This window comes from Microchirus variegatus (genome assembly GCF_963457635.1).
Source record: "Microchirus variegatus genome assembly, chromosome: 8".
NCBI lineage: Eukaryota > Metazoa > Chordata > Actinopteri > Pleuronectiformes > Soleidae > Microchirus > Microchirus variegatus.
In genome coordinates this window covers 16,456,696-16,483,060 of record NC_139809.1, presented here as the reverse complement: position 1 = coordinate 16,483,060, position 26,365 = coordinate 16,456,696, and the positions used below count along the sequence as shown (strand labels likewise).

General features: G+C 42.0%; 2 protein-coding genes across 2 annotated transcripts in view; both read left to right on the top strand.

Annotated features, from left to right (window-relative positions):
• The first annotated feature begins 217 nt into the window (after positions 1-217).
• klhdc4 (kelch domain containing 4) lies at positions 218-7,269 on the top strand. The gene is made up of 13 exons (XM_083893377.1): positions 218-325; positions 1,746-1,837; positions 2,104-2,182; positions 2,363-2,461; positions 2,666-2,802; positions 3,204-3,296; positions 3,899-4,061; positions 4,169-4,247; positions 4,354-4,562; positions 5,518-5,752; positions 5,825-6,013; positions 6,117-6,251; positions 6,860-7,269. Exons 1-13 carry the CDS (start codon positions 227-229, stop codon positions 7,030-7,032), a joined length of 1,782 nt encoding a protein of 593 aa, XP_083749503.1. The 5' UTR covers positions 218-226; the 3' UTR covers positions 7,033-7,269.
• A 5,187-nt stretch (positions 7,270-12,456) lies between these two features.
• jph3b (junctophilin 3b) overlaps positions 12,457-26,365 on the top strand; it is a gene marked incomplete at both ends in the record, with an annotated part of 44,817 nt that continues 30,908 nt past the window's right edge. The window contains 2 exons of the mRNA XM_083893372.1: positions 12,457-12,838; positions 24,895-25,381. Of these exons, the coding sequence (XP_083749498.1) occupies positions 12,457-12,838; positions 24,895-25,381 (869 nt within the window). The remainder of the gene's footprint in view (positions 12,839-24,894; positions 25,382-26,365) is intronic.

The following is a 26,365-nucleotide window of genomic DNA, read 5'->3' as shown; positions in this document are numbered from 1 at the left end:
TTTTGTGGCGCCCTGGTGCAGTGTGTCCTCCGTGCCGCTAGGAGTCGCTGCCACATGTCTACGGTTTATTGCCGGAAGTGAATGCCCCTTACTTGTCAGAGTCGGCGGCTCGTGTGGGTTTCACACGCGAGTTTGTTTGGATTCCCACGCGGCTCCGGGTTCATTTAAATTAACGAGAAACGAGAGGAAAATCAATAAATTATAATCGAACATAAACACGACAGTAATGGGCAAAAAGGGCAAGAAAGAAAAGAAGGTGAAAGGCGCGGAGAAGACCGCGGCCAAGATGGAGAAGAAGGTTTCAAAGAGGTCCAAACGAGAAGAGGTGAGGGTAACCCTAACCCTTATACTTTTATACAGAACTCAAATGTAAAGTTTGTTTTCTACCAATTCTTAATAAAAAGAGATGTAAACTCGACAGATATGAGCACGTCATGGTTGACTGACTGTTGTTTTGGAGTAGGGCTGCAGCTAATCTTTATTTCCGTCTTTAATTCATCTGTTTTTTTACTTGTTTGGTCCATTAAGTGTCAACAAACTTAGGAACAATGAATGTCAATGTCTTGTTTTGTCCTTAAACCAAACTTATTCACTTTGAATGATGTCTTACTTGTTACATGGAGCAAAGAAACCACAACATATTCACATTTAAGAAGCTGAAAAAGCAGAAAGCTTGTTTTTAACTGTTAAAAAAACACTCAAAGTTGTTGACAGTTAATTTACTAATGAGTTAATAATAGAATAATCGTTGCTCTAGTTTGAAGATATGTTATAAAGAGACCTTTAATGCCTTTAATTTAAAGGTTCATTATGTAATTAAATCTAAAGCAACTGGCCATAAAATCCTCCTAATATGTCACACAGACTCAGGAATAATGTTCATATAACAAACTGAACACACCAACAACAACAGTACAGACAAATATTTGCATTATAAAAAATGTTTTGCAGACTGCAAATCATGTTTATGTTTTGAAATCATGTTTTGGCATGTGGTGCCACCTACCGCCGTCTACCAACCATTGCCGTCAGTAGAGTCTCAGCTGCCGAGCAACCACGGGTTGCCAGTTACGTCAGAAAACGAAACCTAAAAGACCTCGGTATTTTGAATTTGAATGTAGTAACCATTTTTGGCCACATTCTTACATATGGCACCTTTAATAGACAATTGGAATCTAAATATGTGTCCTAATTATCAGACAAATATAATTATTAATAATAATGGTCACAAGATAGACCAGTGTCATTAGGCAAGGCAAGTTTATTCATAGCGTACATTTCAACAAGAAGGCATTCAAAAAAGACAATAAACCATTGTAACAGAGGGGTAATAGAAGGAGGGGAGAAAAAGGAAATTAAAAGAGATTAAAAGTTACAGCTGAGGTGCAGCAGTGACGATAATTTAATGATGAGATTCAAACCCAGTGGCAAACAGGTGTGTTTTCAGGATAGATTTAAAGATTCAGCAGGAGTTTGTTGGAATAAAAACTGAAGGCTATATGTTCCATGTTTTGTTGACAAATAATCGAGTAAAAAGAGCTCCAAGACAACCACGTCCAAGTTAAATATTCACTTGACGCTGGGCAGAATTTACAAAATGACGGATAATCACCAGTCTGTATTTATTACCAATCAGGTCACATTTTTGAATGTCAATCAATACATTTTACAGCATGTTTTGTTTGTCTTTCATTACATTCCTCCTTTACTTATCTCCTTTCATTCTCCCTTTTTCCTCTCACCAGGAGGATTTGGAGGCTCTCATTGCAGAGTTTCAGAATCTGGATGCGAAGAAGACACAGGTTGTGGAGTCGACGTGTCCTCCTCCATCACCGAGGTGAACGCTGCACACAAAAGACACATAACGCGCGAACCTTTAACACTAAAATCCAGATTTTCTCTTTTTGTATCATGACCTCTCGAGAACTTCACTATTCAAGAGAAGTGCAGTTGCTTCTGTGCTGTCATTGTGAAAAAAAACAGTAGACAGCTCATGGAATGCATTTAAATATAATATAATTCACCCAGTGGATGCTGCTAGATGTGAAATTCTGATTTTAAACAATAACTCGTATGTTGTTTGTTTATGCTTTTTTTTTTCAGGCTGAGCTCGTCTCTCTCTGCTCATCCTGAGAAAGATGAACTCATCCTGTTTGGAGGAGAATTCTTCAACGGAAAGAAGGTAGTTTAACACTTTATGCTCTCCTTAATGAGACACGAATGCAGTCAACAATCACTAAACTGAGTTTATTAGGGCTGCAACTAATGGTTATTTAAATGTTGTCCTATATGAAGGTGACAGGAACGACTTCCCTGTTTAAAAACTCCCTTTTTATTTGTTTGTTTGTTTATTTATTTGCAGACATACCTGTACAACGACCTGTTTTTCTACAACATCAAGAAAGACTGCTGGGTGAAATCGGACATTCCCGGTCCTCCTCCGCCTCGCTGCGCTCACCAGGTGAAGGCCACACTCGAGCGATTCTTAAATCGGCCACAAGAGGGCAGAGCGCTGCACAACAGAGCAGATCATGGGAAACTTTGAGTCATATCAGCAATGTCATCACGGCTAACGGCCGGTTGCACGGAAACCAATTAAATCCGAGGACATCAGGCCTCCTTGTCTCACCCTCACCTCCCTCCCTGTGTTCTTTCCTCCCCTCAGGCGGTGGTTGTTCCCCAGGGCGGGGGCCAGCTCTGGGTGTTTGGGGGAGAGTTTGCGTCTCCGAACGGGGAACAGTTCTACCACTACAAGGACCTGTGGGTGCTGCACCTTGCCACGCACACCTGGGAGAACATCAAGTACGTGCAGTAAACAAACGCCGGGTAAAAAAATAGAACGACACTTCATAAAATGTACTATTATCATTTAGTATTAGTGTTGTAAAGATAAAGCGGCTGCTTACGCGACTGTGGCTGAAAAGAAGTGGATTCTGCTGCTAAAAATTAGCTTGGATTTTCAGTATAACTTCACAGTCGTATTTTTTTTAATCATGGCTACACTTTTAGCTTCTCAAGACAGTGATTGTCTGGTATTATGAATGTCTGCTGGATGAATTCTGTGTGTTTAAAGACACTGAACAACGCATAACTCTCTGTCAAAGTTCCACAGGGGACCAGCAGTAGATGTTCCCCCATGGAGCTTTTACATGGGATTATTTTCTGCTTTCAATATTTTTTTGGCTGCTTGTGTTTTTCCCCAGAGCGCCCGGCGGTCCGTCGGGTCGCAGCGGTCACCGCATGGTCCTGAGCAAGAAGCAGCTGCTGGTGTTTGGAGGTTTCCACGAGAGCACGAGGTACGTGGACGTTACTGAATCATCATAAACATCAGCTTTGTATAATACTTCACACACGGGTATAGTGAAGTTAAGATTAACTTGAACTAGACTTGAATTATTAACCCACCTTTGCACAAGCGAACTCTGCGTTACCGTGGTTACGCGACAGTTTGTGCTCTCGGAAGAATTCCAACTGTTTCTGAAAGCTGAAAAGTCGCCACGTCATTTAGAACCCGTTGTGGTTATTACGGTAATTTCACTCACGCTGTTTCAGGAAGCTGGCGAATTAGCCTCTTTGTCTAATTTGCACATTAAAATTTCAAATTTAACACCCAAATTCTTTTCAATTTGTGTGAAAATGCAGTGTTTATTTTTCAATAAACCTGTTTGTTTTTCTGCAGTAAATCAGGTTCTGGAAAAATGGGCAAAAAAAAAATGTTCTGCTCCTTTAATGGCTAAAATAAGCCACTGGTTTTCTGATTTTCTATCAAGTACCACTAGAGGACGCTCACGTACCACTGGTGGTACACGCACCACAGTTTGAGAACCATGGCCGTAAAGAATGTCCATACTCATGATGCAGCAAAAACACTAATTTAACTTTATTTTTGCCCATTCAGGGATTTCATCTATTACAACGACGTCTACTCTTTCTCTCTGGACACGTTCACCTGGTCCCGCCTCACTCCGACAGGCTCCGCCCCCTGCCCACGCTCGGCCTGTCAGATGACGTCCACGCCTGACGGCACGGGTGTGATCATCTATGGTGGATACTCTAAAGTGGTCAGTGTGTGTGTGTGTGTGTGTGTGTGTGTGTTTTGAGGCGACAGTTAATTTTGTGTATATATTAGGTTTTAAATTCTTGATATTTTGTGTTTGTGTTCATTTAGAGAGTCAAGAAGGACGTGGAGAAGGGAACCATCCACTCAGACATGTTTCTGCTGAAGCGAGACGGCAAAGACGGCCAAGGTACCGACAATTTACACCCGAGAGACGAGAAATATACTTGTTGTTTTCCAGTTACTGAAGAGAGAAACCAATGAGATGTTGTTTTGTGTGTGTGTGTGTCCTCCAGAGAAGTGGTCCTGGTCCAGGTTGAACCCCTCAGGGAACAAGCCTCCTCCTCGCTCCGGCTTCTCTCTCGCGGTGGGCCCAGCGGGGAGGGCGGTGCTGTTTGGCGGCGTCTGTGACGAGGAAGAGGAGGAGACGCTGGAGGGTGACTTTTTCAACGACCTGTACCTTTATGACACGGCCAAGAACCGCTGGTTCCCCGGACTGCTGCGCGTGAGTTCCACTGCGATAATTTATCTACATATACAGTATATGGTGACATGAGACAAGATATGGTTTTTAGATTTGGGATAACTGGAGAGCTGCAACTAACGAATATCTTCATAATCGATTAATCTGAAATTAAAATTATTTTTTCAATGAATCATTTGGTTCATAAAAAAAAAGTTGATCAGTGTTTGTCCAACCTGGAAATGACGATGTTCTCTAATGTCTTCTTTTTGTCCACACACCAAAATGATTCAGTTTTAATGGTTTCTTTGTTATGTGGAGCAAAGAGCCGAACCAAAAATTATCAACATTTATTAAGTTTTCGTCAAAATTAAAAAAAATGTAAAAAAAATTTAGGGGAGAAAAAATTCATTTTGAGAAAAAAAAATTCTCAAAATTATTTTTTTTTCCTCATAATTTTAATTTTTCTCTCAAAATTTGATTTTTTTCCCTCGACATGTTCAATTAATTCTCAAAAGAATTTGAGAAAGAGAAAATTTCCCTAAATATTTAAATAGTTTTCCTCAAAATGTTTTTTTGAAAAATGTATTTATTTTTCGCAAAAAAATTTAATAGTTTTTCTCAAAATGTTTATTTTCTTAATGTTATTTTCTTTCTCAAAATGTGTTTTATTCATTGAAAAGGGCTTTTCCTTCAAAAGTAAGGACATTTCTCAAATACATTTTTTTCTCTCATAATTATATATTTTTTTAATCTCAAAATTAAAATTAATTTTCTCAAAATGTGTTATATTCATTGAAAAAAGGTGATTTTCCTTCAAAAATAAGGACAATCCTAAACGACCTCAAACTTTTAAACGGTAATGTAAATCCGGATATCGATCTCAGGAACACAATCCTGGGATCCTTGATGATCTGGAGACCAAACAGTCTGAAGACTTTAGTAAAGTGTGTCGACCATTCATTCCACTCATGTGTTGTTGTTTCTCTGTTTTCAGGGAAACAAGATGGAGAAGAAGAAAAGACGAAGGGGGAAGAAGAGTGGAGCAGAGGGGGAGGGAGCAGAGGGGAATGAGGGGGAGGAAGGAGAGGAGGAGGAGGCGTCCCGTGGACCCACTGAGGTCATCAAAGAGATTGTGACGGAGGACGGCACGGTGATGACCATCAAGGAAGTGATCCCCGGAGCTCAGGAGGAGGAGGAGGAAGAAGAAGAGGAAGAGGAGGAGGATGATGGTAAGATTACACACATTCAGTTTCTCATTATTTTGCAGATTCAGATGTTTTCAGATGTTTTAATCTTCTCAGGTTCTGCGTCTGCTAACCTGGTGGAGCCCTGCCCGAGGTCCAGCGCCATGGCGACGGTGCGTCAGGGCAAGCTCTACCTGTACGGAGGGATGTTCGAAGTGGGCGACCGCCAGTTCACCCTCAACGACTTCTACTGTCTGGACCTGAATAAGATGGAGCAGTGGGAGACGCTGGTGGAAATGGACCCGAGTGAGTCAGGAATGTCCGAGTGTCTTCTGACGCCAGGAGACGAGTTAGTGATGAGACGAGGTTTCATCTGGATTTATGCTTCTCTGTCTCTCTCTGTCCTCAGAGACGCAGGAGTGGCTGGAAGAGTCTGAGTCAGAGGACGACGAAGAGGAGGGCGAGGAGGTGAAAGGAGCAGAGGGAGAGGAAGCGGAGGAGGAGGAGGAGGGGGGGTCTGAAGAGGAAAGCGAGGATGAGGAAGGCAAGGGATTCATCTGCTCTCACTCTGTTAATGTGATTTATATTGAGCAGCGCCTTCGATTTTCAATGAGGATATGACGTACGTCATGACCTCACTGTGACACTAGGGCTGTCAAAATTAACGCGTACATTTTTTTTAACGCACTTCCTCACTTTCATTGTGCTACGGGCAGACGTGCAGTTTATGAACAGGCATGGCAGGCAACTGCTTGGGTGCCCCAAGTTTCCACCTTATCTCGCTCTTTAACTGCCTTTTTTGCTTGCGTCACTTTGAAAACCTCTGCACCAAAGTCCATAGAGAAAATCAGCGATTTAACAACAACAACAATCACACTTCCTTCCTTTAGTGGCACAAATGTATCAGATGATGCAGCAGTGGACTCACAGCTCCTGTGTCCGTATGAGCTAAAAAATACAGTTTTTCCTCTATGGACTTTGGTGCGGGAGACAGAGACGTTTACAAATGTCAGTTTTCTGCCAAAAAGCACCCTTTTCTGTACGTTTTGCAGGATTTTATATGTTTCTTTGACGTTTGGCAGCTCGATTGCAGCTTAAATCTGGATTAAAGGGTCTCGACTGTTTGTAAATGATGTCCGTCTGTGTGTCCAGATGAAGGCGAGCACCCGGCCGTGCAGCAGGGAGAGACGGTGACGGATTACCAGAGCCGTACGGAGCAGTACTGGATAGGTGTGGCGCGAGCGAACATGGGCCCCGACGCCAAGGACAAAAAGGTCGCAAAGGTCGCCGTCACCATGGCGAAAGTCTTCTATGAAGACCAGTAGTGGAACTGTGTGTGTGTGTGTGTCTGTGAGTGTAAAATATGTTTTTTTTCTAATGCGACAGCGAATTAATCATTTTATAACAAACAAAAAGGATCTTCCAACTGAATTTATGAACTTTTAATTTCTTATCAGTACATATATAAATCGTGTTTTCTCCGCCTTGATAAATATATTTCCCCCACTGTGGGGAAGCTGTGCCAAAGTAAGTAAGCTTTTTTTTTTTTTCATCCGATATCAATATACATCACAATATAAATCAAATTAATATATCTTTATACAAGATATACTGGGATATAAAGCTGCTCACGGGTTGTTTCTACACTAATATTCTAAAATAAAAGATCTGCAGTTCATGATCTGTATTACATTTCCTTTCAGATAATAAGACCTGCTTTTCTTTGGCGTTTTAATGGTAAATGAAGGATATTTGCTGTAATACATCAAGCTATAGTCGTCAAGAGTCTTCTTTTTCAATAGAATTTGGTCTATTCTAAGTGTTTTCAATCAATATTTAGTCAATTTCAGTCATTTATTCAGTATAATTAATGTGATTATCAATATTTTAACCTTCTAAAACCAGGAAAACCTTCACGTGAAGCAGATTATGTTACATGGTTTTTGTATACGGACAGAATGATATAAGTTACACACTGCAGCTTTAACTTTTTATTTGATTTGATTTTTATTTATTTTTACAAACATTCCAATTTTTTTACTGCCGTTACTTATTCTTTGATCGTTCAAATGGAATAACAATAATATTTTTTATAATAATAAATAATGTCTTACACCATCAGGTGTAATTGACCTAAAAGTTTGTTTAAGCTTTGAAAACTGATTTAGTTAAATCCAGTATTTGTATGAGCTAAGTTGGATTTGTCTCCACCTTGTGGACCTTTTGTGTCACTGCACTCACTCATGTGGGGAGTCGTCTTTTAACCGCTCCGCTCCTGCACAGTTTAACAGATTAAGAAAAGGAGAGAATGCCAATAAAACAGAGATAAACGAGGACTTGGTTTAATTAAATTTCTTTGTGATCAGGTTTTTCACCTCCTCGCCAACCGGGCTCTTCTCTCCTCCCCGTCGTCAGATTTAGAGATTTCTCTGGGTTTTGTTGCCCCCTGCAGAAACTCGGCAGCAACACAGTTCCTTTGTCTTGAGTTTTTCTTTTTTTACAGACAAGGAGGCGACAAGGAGGTGAAGAAAAATACAGACAGATGCTGAGCCGAGCTGAGGAGTGACAGGAATCAGGAATCAGCCAGAGATGTGAGGTGAAGGTAGAGAGAGAGAAGAGAGCAGGTGAGAAGGGTGACATGATGATGGGAGGAGGAGGAGGAGGAAGAGGAGGTGAGTGCAGGAGAAGTCCATGAAGACATCAGTCACAGCCTTTCTCCCTCTGTGACCTATTTTATCCTCCCATCAGCATGCTGAACAAGGCATGAGAAGAAGCTGATGAATAATAGAGGAGAAGAGCGATGGATGAGAATGAGGCTGCCCCTTCTCCTCCCCTTTTTTCACCCCCCTTTTTTAAATTTAACACAGACAAAAAAAGATGAAATAAATAACTGTGATTCTGTTTAGTCGTCACACGTGAGTCAGACGGGAACTAAAGTTGTTCACGGAGGATTATTTCAGGATTATTTCAGGACGTTAACACTTAGTGGTCACTTTATTAGGGTACACAAGACACCATCCTGCTGCGACGGGCGAGTCGATAAAAGTCATCAAAAATACTGTTTATGATGATGTTTCACACACTTTCAAAATAAAAGTGTTTATTCGGTCAATTAAAGGTGACTGTTTCCACTTGTTTTTTCAAAAAATATTTTATGAGCAGATGTGTTTGTGGTTGTCGGTTCACAGTCGAGAGGTAATCATTGACCGTCCTCCTCCTCCTCTTCCTCCTCCTCATCGACTGCTTGGAGATGTCGCACGCGTTGGATGCATGGAGCAGATGGTGAGCAAACACAGGAAGTCGCCGGATGAGGTCAGAGGGCGCTTGAACTCGGCACATTTTGGTTTTCCCTCGGAGACGCTTGAGTCCTTTGAGAAGCTCGTTCACACTCATGATTAATGTTAAAGGTATATATATATATATATATATATATATATATATATATATATAATATCTGATACAAAACCGTGTACAAACAACGTTAAAGCACTAAAGTCTAGCTCCCCTTACAGTTTTGGAGGACATGATTTATCTGTAAACTTCCACCCGTTGTCTGTCACTTTAAATCTACAAGAAACTTGGTTTAGGAGCTTCTACTTCCTGTTAGGACATTTTACACTAATTTCAAATAATGTTATATTTTGTATTATTCTTCCGGTTATTCTTAAAAAAATGAATACGTAGGGTCATTCTTTAACTTTATGGCGACCACAGCTGTTAAAGTAAAGTGATAGCGATGACGGGAAGTAGGCACACTTTCGGTCAAAGTCAGTAACAACTAGAACGTATTTAATCCCACCCCTTCTCCATTAAGTATTAACAGCAATTATTAATCTCCCCCTTCCTCTAACATTCTTTTTTATATGTGTTTTTGAAAGTTTTTTTTCCCAGTGGTTTATCTTTGCCTTCAATGATGACCAAACTCTGAATATTTCCTGGTCCTAGAATGTTGTTTTTTGCTTTAAATCATATTATTGTGGTCTGTAATTCCATTTCCTCTCAAACATGTAAATAATCCCGTCCATGTGTTGGTCTTTACCCTCAAACATCATCTGTAATCTTGACCTGTGATCATGTCAGAGCAGTCTTATCTCTCATTGTCTTTCCACATGATGTCATGGATTTGTGATGAGCAGCGTGTGTTACTAACTTCTCTGAAGTCTAATCCCTCAGACTCTTCCTGTTCACCTTCTTCTCTCTCTCTCGACTACCTCGTGTGTTTAGGGCCCTATAAACCTTAATCCCCATCCTCGCAATGATTTTATTACTTTAATCTGGCCTGGAATTGGCTTAGCTCTCCCAGCCACTGCGAAACGCTCGGACAAGGACGACGACGACAGCAAACGGGGGGCAGCTGCAGGGATGAGCTGCACCGGCAGGAAACGACAGAGAACGGATAAACATGTCGTCATAAACGCATAAAAGACAACAAGGTATAAAAATAAACTCTAGATGTAAGACATACATTTAAAAGTTCATAAGAATAAACAAAAAGAAGGACTGTACGGTTTCTTCCCACAGTCTGAAACCATGCAGATTAGGGATTAGGAGAATACTGGACACTCTAAACTTACCATAGGTGTGAGAGTGAGTTTGCCTCTGTATGTTGGTCAGACTGTAATGAACTGATGACCTTTCACCCTGTACTAGGGTATGTGTATATATATATATATATATACACATATATATATACACGTATGTATCACTATTGATGTTCTCTTGTGAGATAGAGATGCATCCACAGTATCCAAGGTAGTAACAAAGTAATTATATAAATATATATATATATATATGTATGTATGTATATATATATATGTACGTATACACATATATGTCTGTTTATATATATATATTATATACAGTGGAGTAAATAGGTGGAGCAAAGTCAGCTGCGGACTATTATTATTTTACTACTGTGATTTAATGTCTCATGTTGTTATTTGTTGAATTTTCCGATCACATAACCCTGTTGTATAAACAGTAAAACAGTATTTCTGATTTTTACCACCACAGGAAGCTCACGTACCACCAGTGGTACACGCTCCACAGATTGAGAACCACGGCGGTAGACGGCGACAGAGCGTCTGTGAAGCACGGCTGTGAACGCAGAGCAACGCTGGGCAGAAGGTCAGCTATATACATATATATATGTACATATATATATGTACATATATACATATACATATACATATATACATATACATATACATATACATATACATATATATATATATATATATGTATATACATACATATGACCCACCCAGTCAGGCCAACGAGCCGAGCCCGAGGCGAAGGAGCAGAAAGACTAAAAAAAAGGCCTGAGTGAACGATGAAAGCTACAGGTGAAGGAGGACGAGAGGAACTCGTGTGAGTGTCTCTGTCCCTTTAAGAGCTGGAGTGTGCTAGAGAGGCGGAGGAGGAGGAGGAGGTGGGGAGTGTGTGGAGGTTGGTGTTTGGCTGCATTGGAACAGTCCTCTCTAATGAGCAGATTTTCTGTGTGAGAGAGGGAGAGCAGAGAGAGAGAGAGAGAGATTGAGTGATCCAGCCATAGGAGGAGAGGAGACTGTAAAGACAGCAGCAGGCAGTGCTTTGCTGTGTGCGTCAGCCACTGCTCCACAGGGAAACATGAAGATGCTGAAGAGAGGAGGACGGGACGTGGCATAACGCCATCGCACGGAGATGGATGTTGTTCTTTCATCGAGGCAGGAAACCTGAAGGCAGCCCACGCACAGGATAAACCACTTATGGACGCAGTGGATTAAAGAGCTGCAGCCAGACTGAGAGCAGAGGAGAAACTGATCAATTCAGCTGTTTATTTTCATTGTCTCTCCCTCTGTGTGTGTGTGTGTGTGAGGCAGGAGACTGCAGCAGCAGCAGGACAAACCAACAAAAAATATTCCATGTTTGTTTCTCCCCTTATTTCTCTATGCATTTGTATGTTCCTTCACTGTCAAAGTGTGTGTGTGTGTGTGTGTGTGTGTGTGTGAGGAATGGTGAAGCCTGAAGTGAGCCTCACGTCGGACTTGAAAGCAAAGAGAAAAAAAAGAAAATAATCGTTTTCTTCATTCAGGAAAAAGTAATTTTGGTCCATTATTCGTCTTCGCGCTCGGGCCTCGGTGCTGAGCGGTGGCTCCTATGCTCGTCGCTCAGAGGCTTGAAGAGCTGCTGCTGCTGCTGCTGCTGCTGCCTCCGGGGAGACTTCTTCTTGGCTCTGCACTCCAGAGAGGTGGAGGCATCATCAGGTAGGAGGCGGCAGAGCGAGTGGGCCTGAGTGGAGAGGAGAAGAAGAAGAGGAGGAAGAGGAGGAGGTGGTTGAGAGTGGGTAATGGCAACGGTGGGCCCACTCTCCTCCTCGCTCACCTGCCGAGGAGAAGCTGCAAAGTGCTAGCTATAGCCACAGAAGATCCCAGCAGCAGGAGCAGGAGCAGGAGGAGGAGGATGGTGTGAAGAACATCTCGCTTCTTCTCCCTGACCACACCGGGAAACCACTGAGTCTCCCCCCGCTGAGGGGTCAACTTCTTCTTCTTCTTTAATCCACCTGAAAACAAGGAGTGGCTTCTTTTCCCAGTCCTCTCCCGCTCCCCTTCCTCCTCCTCCACCTCCTCCTCCTCCACCCCTGACCTCACCAAACGGATAAATTTGGTTCTCGCACCAACCTGTCCTCCCCTTCTCTCCCTTTGTTTTCTTTTTCTTTCCTCTTTCTTTTTGTCGAGGCTTCAGCGGATTTGCCAGGACCTGTTTCATGCATGTCCACTGGCGGCAGGTTCAACTTTGACGATGGGGGGTCATACTGCGGCGGGTGGGAGGAGGGCAAGGCGCACGGCCACGGCATCTGCACGGGACCAAAGGGCCAGGGCGAGTACTGCGGCTCCTGGGCCCACGGCTTCGAGCTGCTGGGCGTCTACACGTGGCCCAGCGGCAACACTTACCAGGGCACGTGGGCCCAGGGCAAGAGACACGGAGTGGGCGTCGAGAACAAAGGCCGCTGGGTGTACAAGGGCGAGTGGACGCACGGCTTCAAGGGACGCTATGGCCTGCGAGAGAGCACTGGCACGAGCGGGAAGTACGAGGGCACGTGGAACAACGGGCTGCAGGACGGATATGGAACAGAGACGTACTCGGACGGAGGTCAGTGTGTGTGTGTGTGTGTGTGTGTGTGTGTGTGTGTGTGTGTGTGTGTCTGAGTGATATTTAAAGTGACTGACAAACGTCCCCTATATCAAAAAAATGATTGCACTGTCACTGGAGAATGATTGACAGGTTGTCTGGAAGGTCTTCTCAGGTCATCCTTTTCTTCCCGCTGCCGCCGCCTGTGCCACCATTCATGCAGAGGCAGCAGGTTGCATGAGGACGCCTCTTTCCTGTGTGTCTAGAGGCCCTGAATTCAGGCCATGTGGTCTTAAGAGGGTGAGTGAAAGGTTAGAGGGACAGAGGAGGACGACTACGGCCCAATAGACGTCCGATCTCTGTCCTTTCTCCATAAGAGGCTCCATGTTTATGTACAGGGTGAGCAACAGGCTGAATTTTCAACAGTTTTTCAACAACGTTGTTGGGAAGATTGTAGCTTTGTTTTCTTATGACGTTATATTATATACACCACCGTTCAAAAATTTGGGGTCACCTATACCATTTTTTTGGGGTGTTTTCACACTTTTATTCATTAAAAGAGTTGCAAAATGAATAGAAAATATAGTCAAGACATTGACAAGATTAAAAAAAAAGTTTTTTATTCAAAATAATAATTTTGCCCTTTCGTCAAAGATCCAGCAAAACTGTTTTCAGCTGTAGCTAACGTCATTGCACAAGGGTTTTCTAATCATCCAATAGCCTTCTAACGCCATTAGCAAACACAATGTACCATTAGAACACTGGAGAAATGGGCCTCTATACACCTATGTACATATTCCATTAAAAACCAGACGTTTGCAGCTAGAATAGTCGTTTACCACATTAACAATGTATAGAGTGTTTTTCTGACTCATTTAGTGTTATATTCATTGAAAAAAAAGTGCACGGTAGTGTATTATCCTTGCATAAGCATTGAAACCCAACTATAAACTTTAGTGTTTTGATATTGCATGAATTGAAGGCAGCCTCCATGTTGTTTGGCACAGGCATAGATTGGAGAAAGGATTCAGCCCCAGGTCCAGGTCTGAATACCTGAATTCTCTTGAATGTCCATCAAGGGACACTTGTACTGTTATTATCTACTGGAGCTTTTCCATTATACAGTTCTAACACGGCTCGGGTCAGCTCGGCTCGACTCGTTTTCCTTGCGTTTCCTTTAAGGATAGTACCTGGTACATGTGTGTTTGTGTTTGTCTCACTTAATTTATGTTAATGGTCTCAATCACCAGTTTCACATCTTCTTTGATACAGCAGGATGTCCATTTAAGGTCCTATTTAAAGTAAAGCAGATGATTATTAAGTATGTAGCATGTATTGGGGCTGTGGTCACCCTGTGGTTGACAAACCCAACAATGCTCCTCCGAATATGCTAACGTCTTTTTACGTGCACTCAGGACACATTTTTATTTGTTATTCTATGAGGCCAAAAAGCCGAGGTCAGCGATCTAAAAAGATGCTGATGCCAACTTGCAATAATGTTTCGCATGTCCGCACGCTAACATGCTACATTTGCTAATTGACACTAAACAGGATTTATGGCTTGTGCTACACTTGGTTCAATACGCTGTATATCTTGACGCAGTGATGGAGTGAATTGAGAGGGACGTTTATTGCAGTTCAACCTCTTGGGGACATGAATCTCTGAACCTGTCCGATGGAATGAATGTGACGGGGACAGAAATGTCCTCACCAAATGTCCTTTCCTCAGTCGTGACAAATCGTCTAAAATAATCAAAACTCGGGGTGTCTCACAATACGCAATACGTGGTCCACGATACCAATAATATTGTGAAAACAAAAGTGCAGAATTTCTCTTAATATATTCACAACATGGTAAAACAAAGTCTTTGTATTGAACGTAGATGGATGCATCTCTTAGCGTAGCTTTACTCCACCATTATCCTGCTGTAAACGCCAGGTAACTTCCACCCCAAGTTTCCCCTCATTTATTTGAGCAGCGCCACCGTGAGGGGACATTAAATAGCAACGCCCGGCAAGTGAAACTGGCAGGGACTGTTTACTTTAGAGCGCCTTAATTTGTTAATTAAAATATCGATATTTGCCCTGACGTATGGATTATCGCATTGTACGAGGAAGGACGACGATATGTCACCAAATCGATATTTTGACCCACCGCTAGTGTAGTAACAACTGTAAAGGCTTGGGTAATAAACGTATATTTGTTTTCTTTATTTTTCTGTATCCATACATCTATCCAACAAGATGTACAGAATAATGTTTTGACTCATATTTAAGGTTTCAGGACCTTTGCATCTTTTTTAACCAGCGTGAGATTTGCCCTGAATTTAAAATCAATGTCATCAATGCACTTAGACCAGGGCTCAGTTCAGTCACCCACACACACCATATGGATTCCTGCTTAAAAATAGAAACACACATTCATGCACACACAGACGTGTATATACTGTATATGCACTGTGCACGCAAACTTGTTTTTATATCTTACTGAGGACACATTACCCTTAATAAGTGCCTAACCATAACCCAAACTAAATGTCCTCACAAACATAGGTTTGTATGTTTTTTGGACCTCACAAAAAATATAAATACAAGTACACACACACACACACAGAGTTTGATACCAGACAGATGGACGAAGAGAAGATGGGAAAGATGAATGTACAGATGTACAGATGTATAAATGGATTTATCAGCTAAATGATGACGAGATAATGGAGAGATTTCTGGCTGGATGATTACGATGAGAGTTCTCTAATTAGGCGATATGAAAAAGTGATAAGGAATCCTCAGATGAATGAACGGACGTGTGGTGCACAACTGTCAACTTGCTCTGGCAGTACACAGTACGCACTTTTTATATCAACATTAACTTCTCCTGATTCTGTATTTATACGAGGTCATAAACGTTCAGGTCAAACTTAAAAAGGATTTTAATAGTGATTGATCGAGGAAAATAATAAACCTTTCACTGCTGTCTTACAACGATTATATTGACAGTAACGTCACTCATATAATATCAATACAAACCTTTACAAATGTCAGTGTTGGGACAAATGCTAGCAAACTTGAAAGCTATGCTAAACACTGTTGCTAAGTGCTATCTGTTTTTCCTCATAATTCAGACAGTAGTTTGATTTATTTTAATTTATTTTGTGGTAAGTAAAGCAGCACGATAAACAAAACCTCTACACATTTCTTATTGCAAAACATTTAAGCTAACATTTTTAGCTAGCAAGAAATTTAGTTTCTTTTTGTTTTTGGTCCCTCGACAAATGTCAGTTTATTAAAGTGATAATTATATTTTATATGCGACTCTAGCTTGATTTTTGAGTTTCTTAGTCATTGTAACACATTTTTAGCTCAAATGACACTAGTTATAATTGTTTTGATGACTTGAATTTTGGATGCCACCTAGCTGGGCAGCTAGCATGATGTGGCTATAATCTGACAGTATAATTTTACATTTTACTTGCTCCATATGCTGCTCATTTGTTCTCCTTGCTTATTCCGACAGTTAAATATTATTGGCAAGATCATTTACACGTATAAAAAATGTATACATTATCACAAAAAGAAAATGATCGGATCGACCGTTTATATCAGGGGTGTCAAACTGACGGCCCGGTTGTAATTACCCCTAATTAACATTAAATTGCATAAGCTTGTTTGGTGTTTTAATTACAGTTGTCCACGTTATTATTCATCTAGTTTTAGATTTATCGCTCTGTTTAGATTCATATTGTGAAGTATGGAACGTCGTGTATCAAAATAAGCACTTTTACATTGACGTTCTGTGAAATATCACTGGGAAAATCTTGGAATGGAATATTGTAGGGATGTGAATCTTTGGGTGGCTCATGATTCGTTTCGATTCGGATTCTTAGGGTCACGATTCGATTCAAACTCGATTCAACCTATTCGATTCAAACGATTCTCGATTCAAAAATTGATACAATGCATGTGTGTTAAGGCAAATTATAGCATCAAAACAATACAGTTTGTATACGATAATGTGATAATGTGATCACACAAAGGCAAACTTAAGACAAAAGTTAACATTTATTCATTCAAAACATATGAAAACTTACTTACTGTACAAAAAAATAACTTGCATAAATAAAAGCTTAGACTAGCTGCCCTTTTCTCCCAGAAGTTACAAAAATAAACTGTACACAAATTACACAAACAGGTGTTTTTTTCAAAAATAGAAATCGTGGATGATTAGAATCGCGATTCATATGTGAATCGATTTTTTCCCCCCGACCCCTAGAATATTGTGTTATAGTTTTAAGGTCATATTGCCCACACACATTACTGCATAGTTGTTTTTTCCCTATTTTTTTTTTCCCATCTTAAACCTTGTTTATACTTGCGCGCGACACAGGATATTATGCCATTTTTGGCGTGTGTCCGGCTCACTATGCCGACTATAAACCTAGCTTTAACCGGCTCCTTCGTGACCAGACAAGACGCTCAATGACATTTTACAACTACTGATGTGAAGTCAGTCATGACAACAGAAACTTCTGAATGTGACATGTGCAGTAGGTGTGAGTGAACGGTAAGAGGTCATGTGATAGAAGCCATTCAGAGACTTTAGTAACGCGTCACATTTCCCACGGTCAGCTCCAAAACTTTGCCAAACCACACCTGATGCCTCATCTCCTCCTTGTATCTCATCACCCACTGTTTTGTCTTTTTTTGTTCCTCATCTTCTCTCTCTCTCTCTTACCTCCCTCACTGTGGGGTTTCCATAGCAACGCTCGCCGAACATGCAGCAGGTCAGTGTGTCACAGGGGGAGGTGGGTGGGTGGAGCTACTCAGTGTTCCGCGCCGCTATTGGCTGCCCGGCTCCTTCTGCTGCTCTCTGATTGGCCGGCTTGGCCTTTCCGGGCTAATTGTTTACTGAGATGAAGAGCTAAGCTGACTGATTAGCGACGACACACACACACACGCATGTGGAAGTAATCATGTTAGTGAGAAATAAGGGGAGTCACAAAGGGAGAGAGATTACAACTGTCACTGTTTACAACAGTAGTAACAGCCACAGAGGAAGTCAGTAAGTGAATGTTGTTCTTAGAAGCTTATGTGTCTTACACACACACACACACACACACACACATGCATGCTCATATCTATCCTATAGGAAGACAAAAAGCGTAAACAATAACATGACAACATCAACATTTCTGTTGACAGCTAAATAGTCAACAACAACATTTTAATTGTCCTGAACGTCATCTCGCTAGTTCGCTCAAGGCGGCGAACCGTGAATTATTCCAGCTCTGACCATGTTATGTAAGCTGATATAACTGCATAAAATGATTAGCCGCGGTGAGACACAGTGAGTGGTCTTTATTTGAAGTGAGAAGCAAAAAATTAATTCCAAAAGCATCTTCCTGTGCTTGGTGTTTGGGAGAATATGTTTGCATGTGTGGGAGGAAGCTCTTCTCCGGATCGCTCGGCCTTACATGGGCTTAGTTATGTATCACAGCAGACTTATTATCACCATACATGTGACTTTATAAGAGAAAGAGAACATTCATTTAAATAAACCTCCCACTAATCCTTGTATGACACTATTATCTTGTTATCAAGCAGAACTGAAGCAAGTCTTTTTCTCCACGGAGCTCCCCCTACAGGTTTGGAGGATATCTTTTTACGAAGGTTGTGTAGGTTTGATTCCCAGCTCGTTTATTTCCTCTTTGCTCTTCAAAGCAGAGGAAAAAAAGTATTTAAAATAGTGCTGGGCACGTTGACGGCGTCAACATTAACGTATGACGCGTTTCCATGATGACTGACCGGAAAAAGACGCGTATGACGTCATGTTTACGCGACTCCCGGTTGTTAAAACGAGTCTCTAAAGTAACGCTAATTTACGCATACGCAGTACACAGGTACGTTGGTTATGTGTAGCGCTGCTCTTTTTCCTACAGTTCCACTGTAGGCACGCTAACGGCGCTAAAGGAGCTAACACAGCTAACTGGTAAACGGTGCCCGGACTCAGGTGACGCGGCGCGTAAACATTTCCGGTCAGTCAGGAACCATGAAAATGCGCCATGCGTTAACGTGGGTTAATGTTGACACCGCTAACCGGCGCTTACGTGTTTTAAAGACAAGTTGAAAAACCGACAAAAGTGGAGAAGACTGCGCATGCTTTGTTGCCGCTATCATGTTAGCTGCGCTCGGAGCCAACAACGTATTTCCACTCAGGTACGGCGTGTATTTACATCTGTCAGGTGCTCCAATCACAGGAAACGCGTTTTAATTCCAGGTGTCATAAATGACAAAACTGTCGTATATAAAGCAACTTTGCGAGGTCACCAAGACTAGAAAAGCACTATATAGAGTAAATACAGATAATTTATCATGCATACTGATCATTAAATCCCGTGATAAGGCAGAGTTGTAGTTTTTAGTTGTGCTCTTACATGATTTAACACCAAAATTATTTTTAAAAAAAGGCCAAGAATACGGCGCAAATTTTTCTGGAACTTCTGGTAGTTGTTGTGCTTTATAATCGTCGTGAGGAGCTTTGAGGACGCCTCCTCTCCTTCCACTTCATGCCGTCTGTCTTTCAGATTTAGTTTTCATCATAATTGGTGAATATGCCGGAGATGGTTTATGTCGAGTTAAAACTGGTGTGCTATTTTTCCTCCTGTAGCTCATCTACTTCAAGGTTTTGACTCGTCATATGTTCAGAAATGGTAACCCTGGTGAGTCACTGCTGCCTTTCTGTCACCTCATACCAGTCTGGTCGTTCTCCCGTGAACCTCATGAAAGCATTTTCACCCACTGAACTGCTGCTCTCTGGAGGTTTCTCCCTTAATTCACCTTTCTTGCTCGTCCTGATCCTCAGTTTGAACTTCAGCCGGTCTAAATCATCATTTACTGTGATACTGAAAACTGTGAGTGCGTACTCATCAAAAACATTGGTTACAAAATCAAATCATGGAATGATTTTTTTAGCAGATAAATAAATCCTCAAATCTGAAAATACTCGGATAAAAAAAGAGCCTGTGCAAAATCTCTTAAACGGATAATAGTCTCATGCTGTGATTTACACAGGCAGAGGGTTAGCTTTGAACGGTGTTTTCACTGCAGTTTAACACTGTGTGTGTGTGTGTGCAAGTGCGTGTGTGTGTGTGTGCGTGTGTGTGTGAGACGACATACTGTACCTGTCCTTAGCTTCCACTCTTTTTTTAGTTTTATCCAGTGAATTCACTGCTGTCTCTTTCTTTCTCTGGCATCTCAGGACTTAGAGGAGTATTCGACTAACGAGACCTCTGTCGTCTCTAAAGTGAAAAAAGTGACATCTTGTCATTTGTCAGTTGTTGTTTTTTTTATTTCACTTGCACAGGCAAAGAAAGTCACTGTGACTCTCACTGAGCTTTGATGAAGGTTTTTGTTTGATTTTTCAAGGCCACTCCAACAACAACGACGACGCAGCACCTCCTCCTCCTCCTCCTCCTCCACAGATATAGAGCAGTTCCACTGCAGGATTTAGCTTACGTAATGGGAGCGATTTTGGATGTTTGTTTCTGAGGATTTGTGAAACATGAAAACGTCTAAAATGTCTGACTTTGGAAATCTGCCCTGTATAAAAAAAAAAAAAACGCACTCATGAGGCTGTGTTGTGCTATCCTGCTGGCTAAAGAGTGGTACTGCGACTCATTTTCTTTTGGCTTCTCCCTTTAGGGGGGTCACCATGGTGGATCATCTGCCTCCATCCTGTCCTCCTTGGCAGCATCCATGAACCTTCCTCTTTCCCTCCCTTCTTCAACATCACTTTTCACATCCTTTAAACTTTGACTCCTCTCGGTCTCTCTGACTTTATCTCCAAACCTGAGCTGTGTCTGGAATATCCAGTCCAATCCTCATCACTCCCAACAAAAAACTCAGCATCTTCAGCTCCACCTCGCCTCAAAGTCAAACATCACAGCACTAGCGCGTTGTAGACCTTCCCTTTCCATCATCCCTGACACGTGTCTCCTAATCTAACTAATCTGTTATCACGGTTAGATTAGATTCTACTTCTTCCCACTTCGCTGATCTCTTGGGGAGGAAGACAAGTGAAAAACATTCTTAAATACTGTCCTAAAGGCTTCTGTTACCCCTCGACTACACCGTTCATCAAAGTATTGTCGTCTGGCGGTGCCAACACTCGCACAAGACAATCCACACTCTTTTCATGTGTCGTTGGAATGTTCTACCGAGCGCTACCAAGAATCTCCTGAAGACCCAGCTCATCCAAGAGCTTCGTCTGTCCTCGCTCCTATCTTTTTCTGCACTTGGATCCACCTCGGCACTCTCCTTTGGAATCACTTTGGATAAAAGCGTCTGCTAAATGCTCAAATGTAAATGCAAATACAACAAAATAGGGAATAAAAACAAGCAGTAAAATTAGGCAAAAAAGTCATTCTTTAGTATGTCGTCCAAAATCTGACAAATAGTCAAAAAAAAATTGTCCTAAATTTGACAAAAAAGTAAAAAAAATAAAAATACTATATATACTAAAGTGTGTCATCCAAAAGTTGGGGGGAAAAAAGAAAAAAAAAGATTTGTGGTCAGAATTTGACAAAAAAAGTTTTAAAAAAGTCCAAAATTTGACAAAAAAGTAATAACATAAATAATAAATAAAATTTAAATAAAAGATACAACAGCAATATAAAAGTTTTCTAACTGTTTAAACCCTTTCATTGCCTCTTCGTAAACGCTCTCTCTCTCTCCGTGTCCAGGCCGGCGTGAATGGAGAGCACTTCCTGTTAGCCTCCAGGCACAATCGGTGAAATCATTTTCGCCCGTGTGAGTCAGGAGGTGAATTGCGCTCGCACATTCAGGAGGTGAATTGCGCTTGCACATGCAGGCGGTGGAGTGGAGTGGATTGGAGTGAGGAGTATGGAGTGGAGTGTGGAGACTTTTCACTGTGACAGGTTTATTATGAAAACCAGGAAAACTGCGGCAGATTCTTTAAAAAAAATAAAAAAAAATATATATATATAAAAAAGCTTTTTCTTGAGCTCCCGTGTCATGCTCTGATGTGACGTTTAAAATATGGTGGCGTTTGATGTTTTGAAGGGAAATTAGCAGCAGCTGCAGCAGCAGCAGCAGCAGCCACCTGATTCTCAGACGATATTCTTCAGCACCACGGAGAGCGACAGGCAGACAGTGCACTGCTCCACTGAATGTTTAATGTCGTCGAGTGTGTTTCACTGAGAGGAGGGGACCTTTACTATACACACACAGACACGCGCGCACACACACACACACGCACACGGCTTCTCATTCAGTCATTCATTCACTGTTTTCCTCAAGGTTGCAGACAGTTCAGTTTTAGTTGAAAACGTGAGCATGAATGGACGTTTGTCTCTGTCTCTCACCAGACACGTCCTCATGTCCTAATCTAACTAACCTGTTATCATGGTCCAAAAACATGCAGATTTTTTTGAGATTAGGCAGATTAGGACACCCTAAATTCACTGTGAATGTGAGAGTGAATCATTGTTTGTCTCTATACGTGTCCCTGTCCAAAGTATACCACACCACCAGTGCCCCCCCACGACCCTTATGTGGAGGATAAAGCTGTAGAAGATGCGATGAAGACAAAATAGAGGAGTGTTTCATCATTTTTTATTGACATTCATCCATGTTCAGAAGTGACACACTGCAGCTTTAAATACTGCCTTAATCACTATAGACACAGGAATGGAGGTCACCACAGACGTGAATTCAAACAAACAGAACAAAACCGCCACTGTCTGACTGTCTCTCTTCTTCTGTTCTTCTCAGTCTTGGCATCGGTGCGTGTGTGCGTGAGTGTGTGTGTGTGTGTGCGTGTGTGTGTTCTTTGATCTGTCGGTCATATGCTCGTACAGCTGTGTACTGACAAGATTACAAAGACCTGTCCAGATGTGCTGAGCAGCTGTCAGCGACCCAGACTCTCTGTGTATGTTTGTTTGTTTGTTTGTGTGGATCAGAGACAGCCGATCGTCCTCATGACAAGATCAGTGTGTGTGTGCCTGGTATTCCTTATGTTGTGGGGACCTAAATCAGTTTAAACATTCACTATATGGGGACTTGTCTTCCTTATGGGGACATAAAGCCTTATAATGTAATTTACTACAATCTAAGGTGAAAACATGCTTTAAAGTTAGGTTATCTTATTATAGATGGTTAACCCTTAGTGCACCCATGGTAAATTGCAGTGGGAATAATACTATACTAACATACTAATACGAATAACTCCTTATATGGACATCCTGGGTGTGTGTATCAGTCACATATCCAGGCTTTACAAAATGCATTTTTTTGGTCTTATGTGCTGTTGAGTCAAAGTTATGATTAATTTTATTTTGTATATATGAAAGAAGCGATAATTGTGATCAAAGTCACAAAATAGATAATTTTTCTTTTATTTTGTTCATAAAAAAGAGACAATAGTAAAACTTTTGAGTACTTTTTGCTTATGTGTGTTTATATAGTTGGTGAAAATGAATACAGGTTTTGATATAATACTCGATATTTCACATATATTCTCTGTATATATGTTTTAACATAGTAACGGGGGAAAAAAAGCAGCCTAAATGCTCTGCAATAAGGCTTAAAGTTAGAGTAAGTCTCCAGGATATGAATGTAAGTCGATGTAATGTCCTCTGAAGTCATGGAAACCAGAGTTTGTGTGTGTGTGTGTGTGTGTGTGTTCACCATGTGACTGCGTTAGAGTGCGTGTCTGACAGGGTAAGCAAGAGAAACGATTGGCTTCATTTAGTACTTCCCACTTCTCTCACAACTGTTTGTGTGTGTGTGTGTGTGTGTGTGTGTGTGTGTTTGCAATGGTGACGGATAACGTGGCAGCAGTCCTTGTATGGTCATGTGGTTTGTGATCAGAGCGAGTGAATCAGACTGCTGTTACATCAGAGGTACGAGCAGGAGGGACCGATCACACACACACACACACACACACACACACACACACACACACACACACACACACACGCACACACACACATACACACACACACATACACACACACACACACACTCCTGCGTATGTATGTATGTATGTGTGTGTGTGAGTGACAGCGAGACACAAACACAAACACATTCAGATGTCCTACTTTTCCGTGGCACAGAGATGTAAGGACTGTTCAGCAGCAGAGAGAGTGAATGTAAATGAGAATGAGAATAAATAAAGTGATAAAGAGGAGGAGGAGGAGGAGGCCACTCAACATGAATACTTTCATTAAAAGAACACAAACACGATTATGAAGGCACTGTGTATACATGACACGGAGAAGGGACACATGTTTCTGTGGCTTGTGTCGTGACTGCATTGTGAGCGCCCCCCTGCTGGCAGGAAACAGTTATAACAATAACAGATTTAAAGCAGCACTTTGTAAGTCTGTTCCACTTTGAGCGCTCCCTACAGTTTAGAGACTTTTACTGACTTTATAAGACTAAAATTATCTCACACAAACCAGTGACATTATTATCCTGTCGTGATATTCATGTTAAAGCAGAAATGTGCAAGTCTGCATGGTCTCTTTTTTCTCGACAGAGCTCCCCCTACAGTTTCAGAGTGCATAGTTTTTTTGCGGCGCCACCGTAAACGTCCATCCATCCATTCATCGTCGATCACTTTATCCTCACTGTTCTTCGTCCAACAAACGGTTTTCTCTGCTTCTTTTTTAGGCCGCCGTACTTGTACTTTACACAAGCAGTACTTGGCAGTATTTGTACTTCATACAAGCCTAACAGTCTTGTATGAAGTACCTTTAAGGGACACTTGAGTTAAAGTACAAGATTCTTACCAGAAAATGACTTTGGTAGAGATTGAAGTCACTATTTTTATATTACTTCAGTAAAAGTACTTAAAGTATATGACATTTACTGTACTATGGTACGATTTACGGTAGCTCAGTGGTAGGGCAAATTGTCTTCCAACTGGAAGGTTGTGTGTTCAATTCCTGACCCTGCTAGTCTATAATGAGTTTGTACTTGTTAAGTCAGTTGTGTTTTTGTCTCATTGTGTTTCATGGACCATGTGTTGACTCTGTTCCTCTGTGTCTCCTCAGGAACATTTCAGGGTCAGTGGGTCGGCGGGATGCGACACGGCTACGGAGTCCGTCAGAGCGTCCCGTACGGCATGGCGGCCGTCATCCGCTCCCCGCTCCGCACCTCCATAAACTCTCTCCGCTCCGGCTCGGAGCACAGCAACGGCACGGCTCTGCTGGACCGGACCGGGGCGGTGGTCCCGGGCCCCCCCGCCGTCCCCGGCACTCTGACCACGAGCGTGTCCATGTGCAGCACGGGCAGCAGTGGCAGCAGCCCCGCCGTGTCCCGAGGCGGCTTCGTCCTGATGGCGCACAGTGAGGCCGAGCTGCTGAAGGGGAAGAGGAAAGGCGGCCTCTTCAGGAGGTCCATCCTGTCCGGCCTCAAGCTGCGTAAGTCGGAGTCTAGGAGCTCGCTGGCCTCGCAGAGGTCCAAGCAGAGCTCGTTCAGGAGTGAGGCTGGGATGAGCACCGTCTCCTCTGCGGCGTCTGACATCAACTCCACTATCAGGTAATAACAAGAGAAGGTGAAACATGAGCTACTTTGGCTAAGTTCAGATCACCAGGAGAGATTCATATCCAGTTGTTTTTGGTTCATGTGACTCTTAAGGTAGACATAATATACCCTATTTCTACAAGTTAACCTAGTTCTCTGGTGTCCTACACACTTAGAAAGTGCTAAGTAGAACCATATAAGGTTCTTCAGCTTGTCCTCATAGGAGAAACCTTTTTGGCTCCTGGTAGAACCTTCCACCTGGAACCCTTTTGGAGGGTTCCAAGAAGAACCCTTTTAAAACCCTTTATCCAGGAAAGGGGTTTTAAAGGGTTCTCTGGATCAAAATGGTTCTTACTGGAACCATTAGTGTTACCAAGAACACTTGAAAAACCCTTTCTTCAGGAAAAGGGTTTTTCAGAAGCAAATGGTTCCAGGTAGATCCTCAGCCCTTGTAGAAGGACCCTTTTGGAACCCTTATTTCTAAGAGTGTAATGAACATGTCTGTGACATGCTTTGGTCAAAACACCTTAAGGATGAAGCACCACAGCAGTTCAATCACCATGCCAAAACAGCCCTGTTCAGAACGCTCGGTTCTGAGTGCCTGTCTCTTTAAATGCAAATGAGACACAGGAAGCTACGTCAGCTCCGGCAGCTAACAGCAGTTAGCTAGGAAAGGAAAAGCCATCATTTGCGGCACATTCCCGTCATATATAAAAATGTAAATCCTCTGAGGCTGGAGGTTTGTGTAGAACTCTGCGATGCACTGTGCAGCCCGATACGATTGCCCTCGTCTGCAATTTTATGTTTTTTTAGGGACAAATCGGAGCTCAGTGAGACAACAATTCCGGGAATGTCTCATTGTGACGTAGCAATGAGTGCGGAAGTCAACATCATGTGTTTTATCTCCTGTACTTAGACTGAGGCCGACCACACAAACATGACAGAGTCGTATTTTTCACACTTTGCAAACTCCAGAGTCCCAAATATAAGATGAAAAAC

Bases quoted from the DNA above. Each gene is read 5' to 3' on its own strand.
- klhdc4 (XM_083893377.1), top strand. From the start codon at position 227: ATGGGCAAAAAGGGCAAGAAAGAAAAGAAGGTGAAAGGCGCGGAGAAG. The intron at 2,183-2,362 runs GTAGTTTAACAC...ATTTATTTGCAG, and splicing joins AATTCTTCAACGGAAAGAAG to ACATACCTGTACAACGACCT. The intron at 4,563-5,517 runs GTGAGTTCCACT...CTCTGTTTTCAG, and splicing joins GGTTCCCCGGACTGCTGCGC to GGAAACAAGATGGAGAAGAA.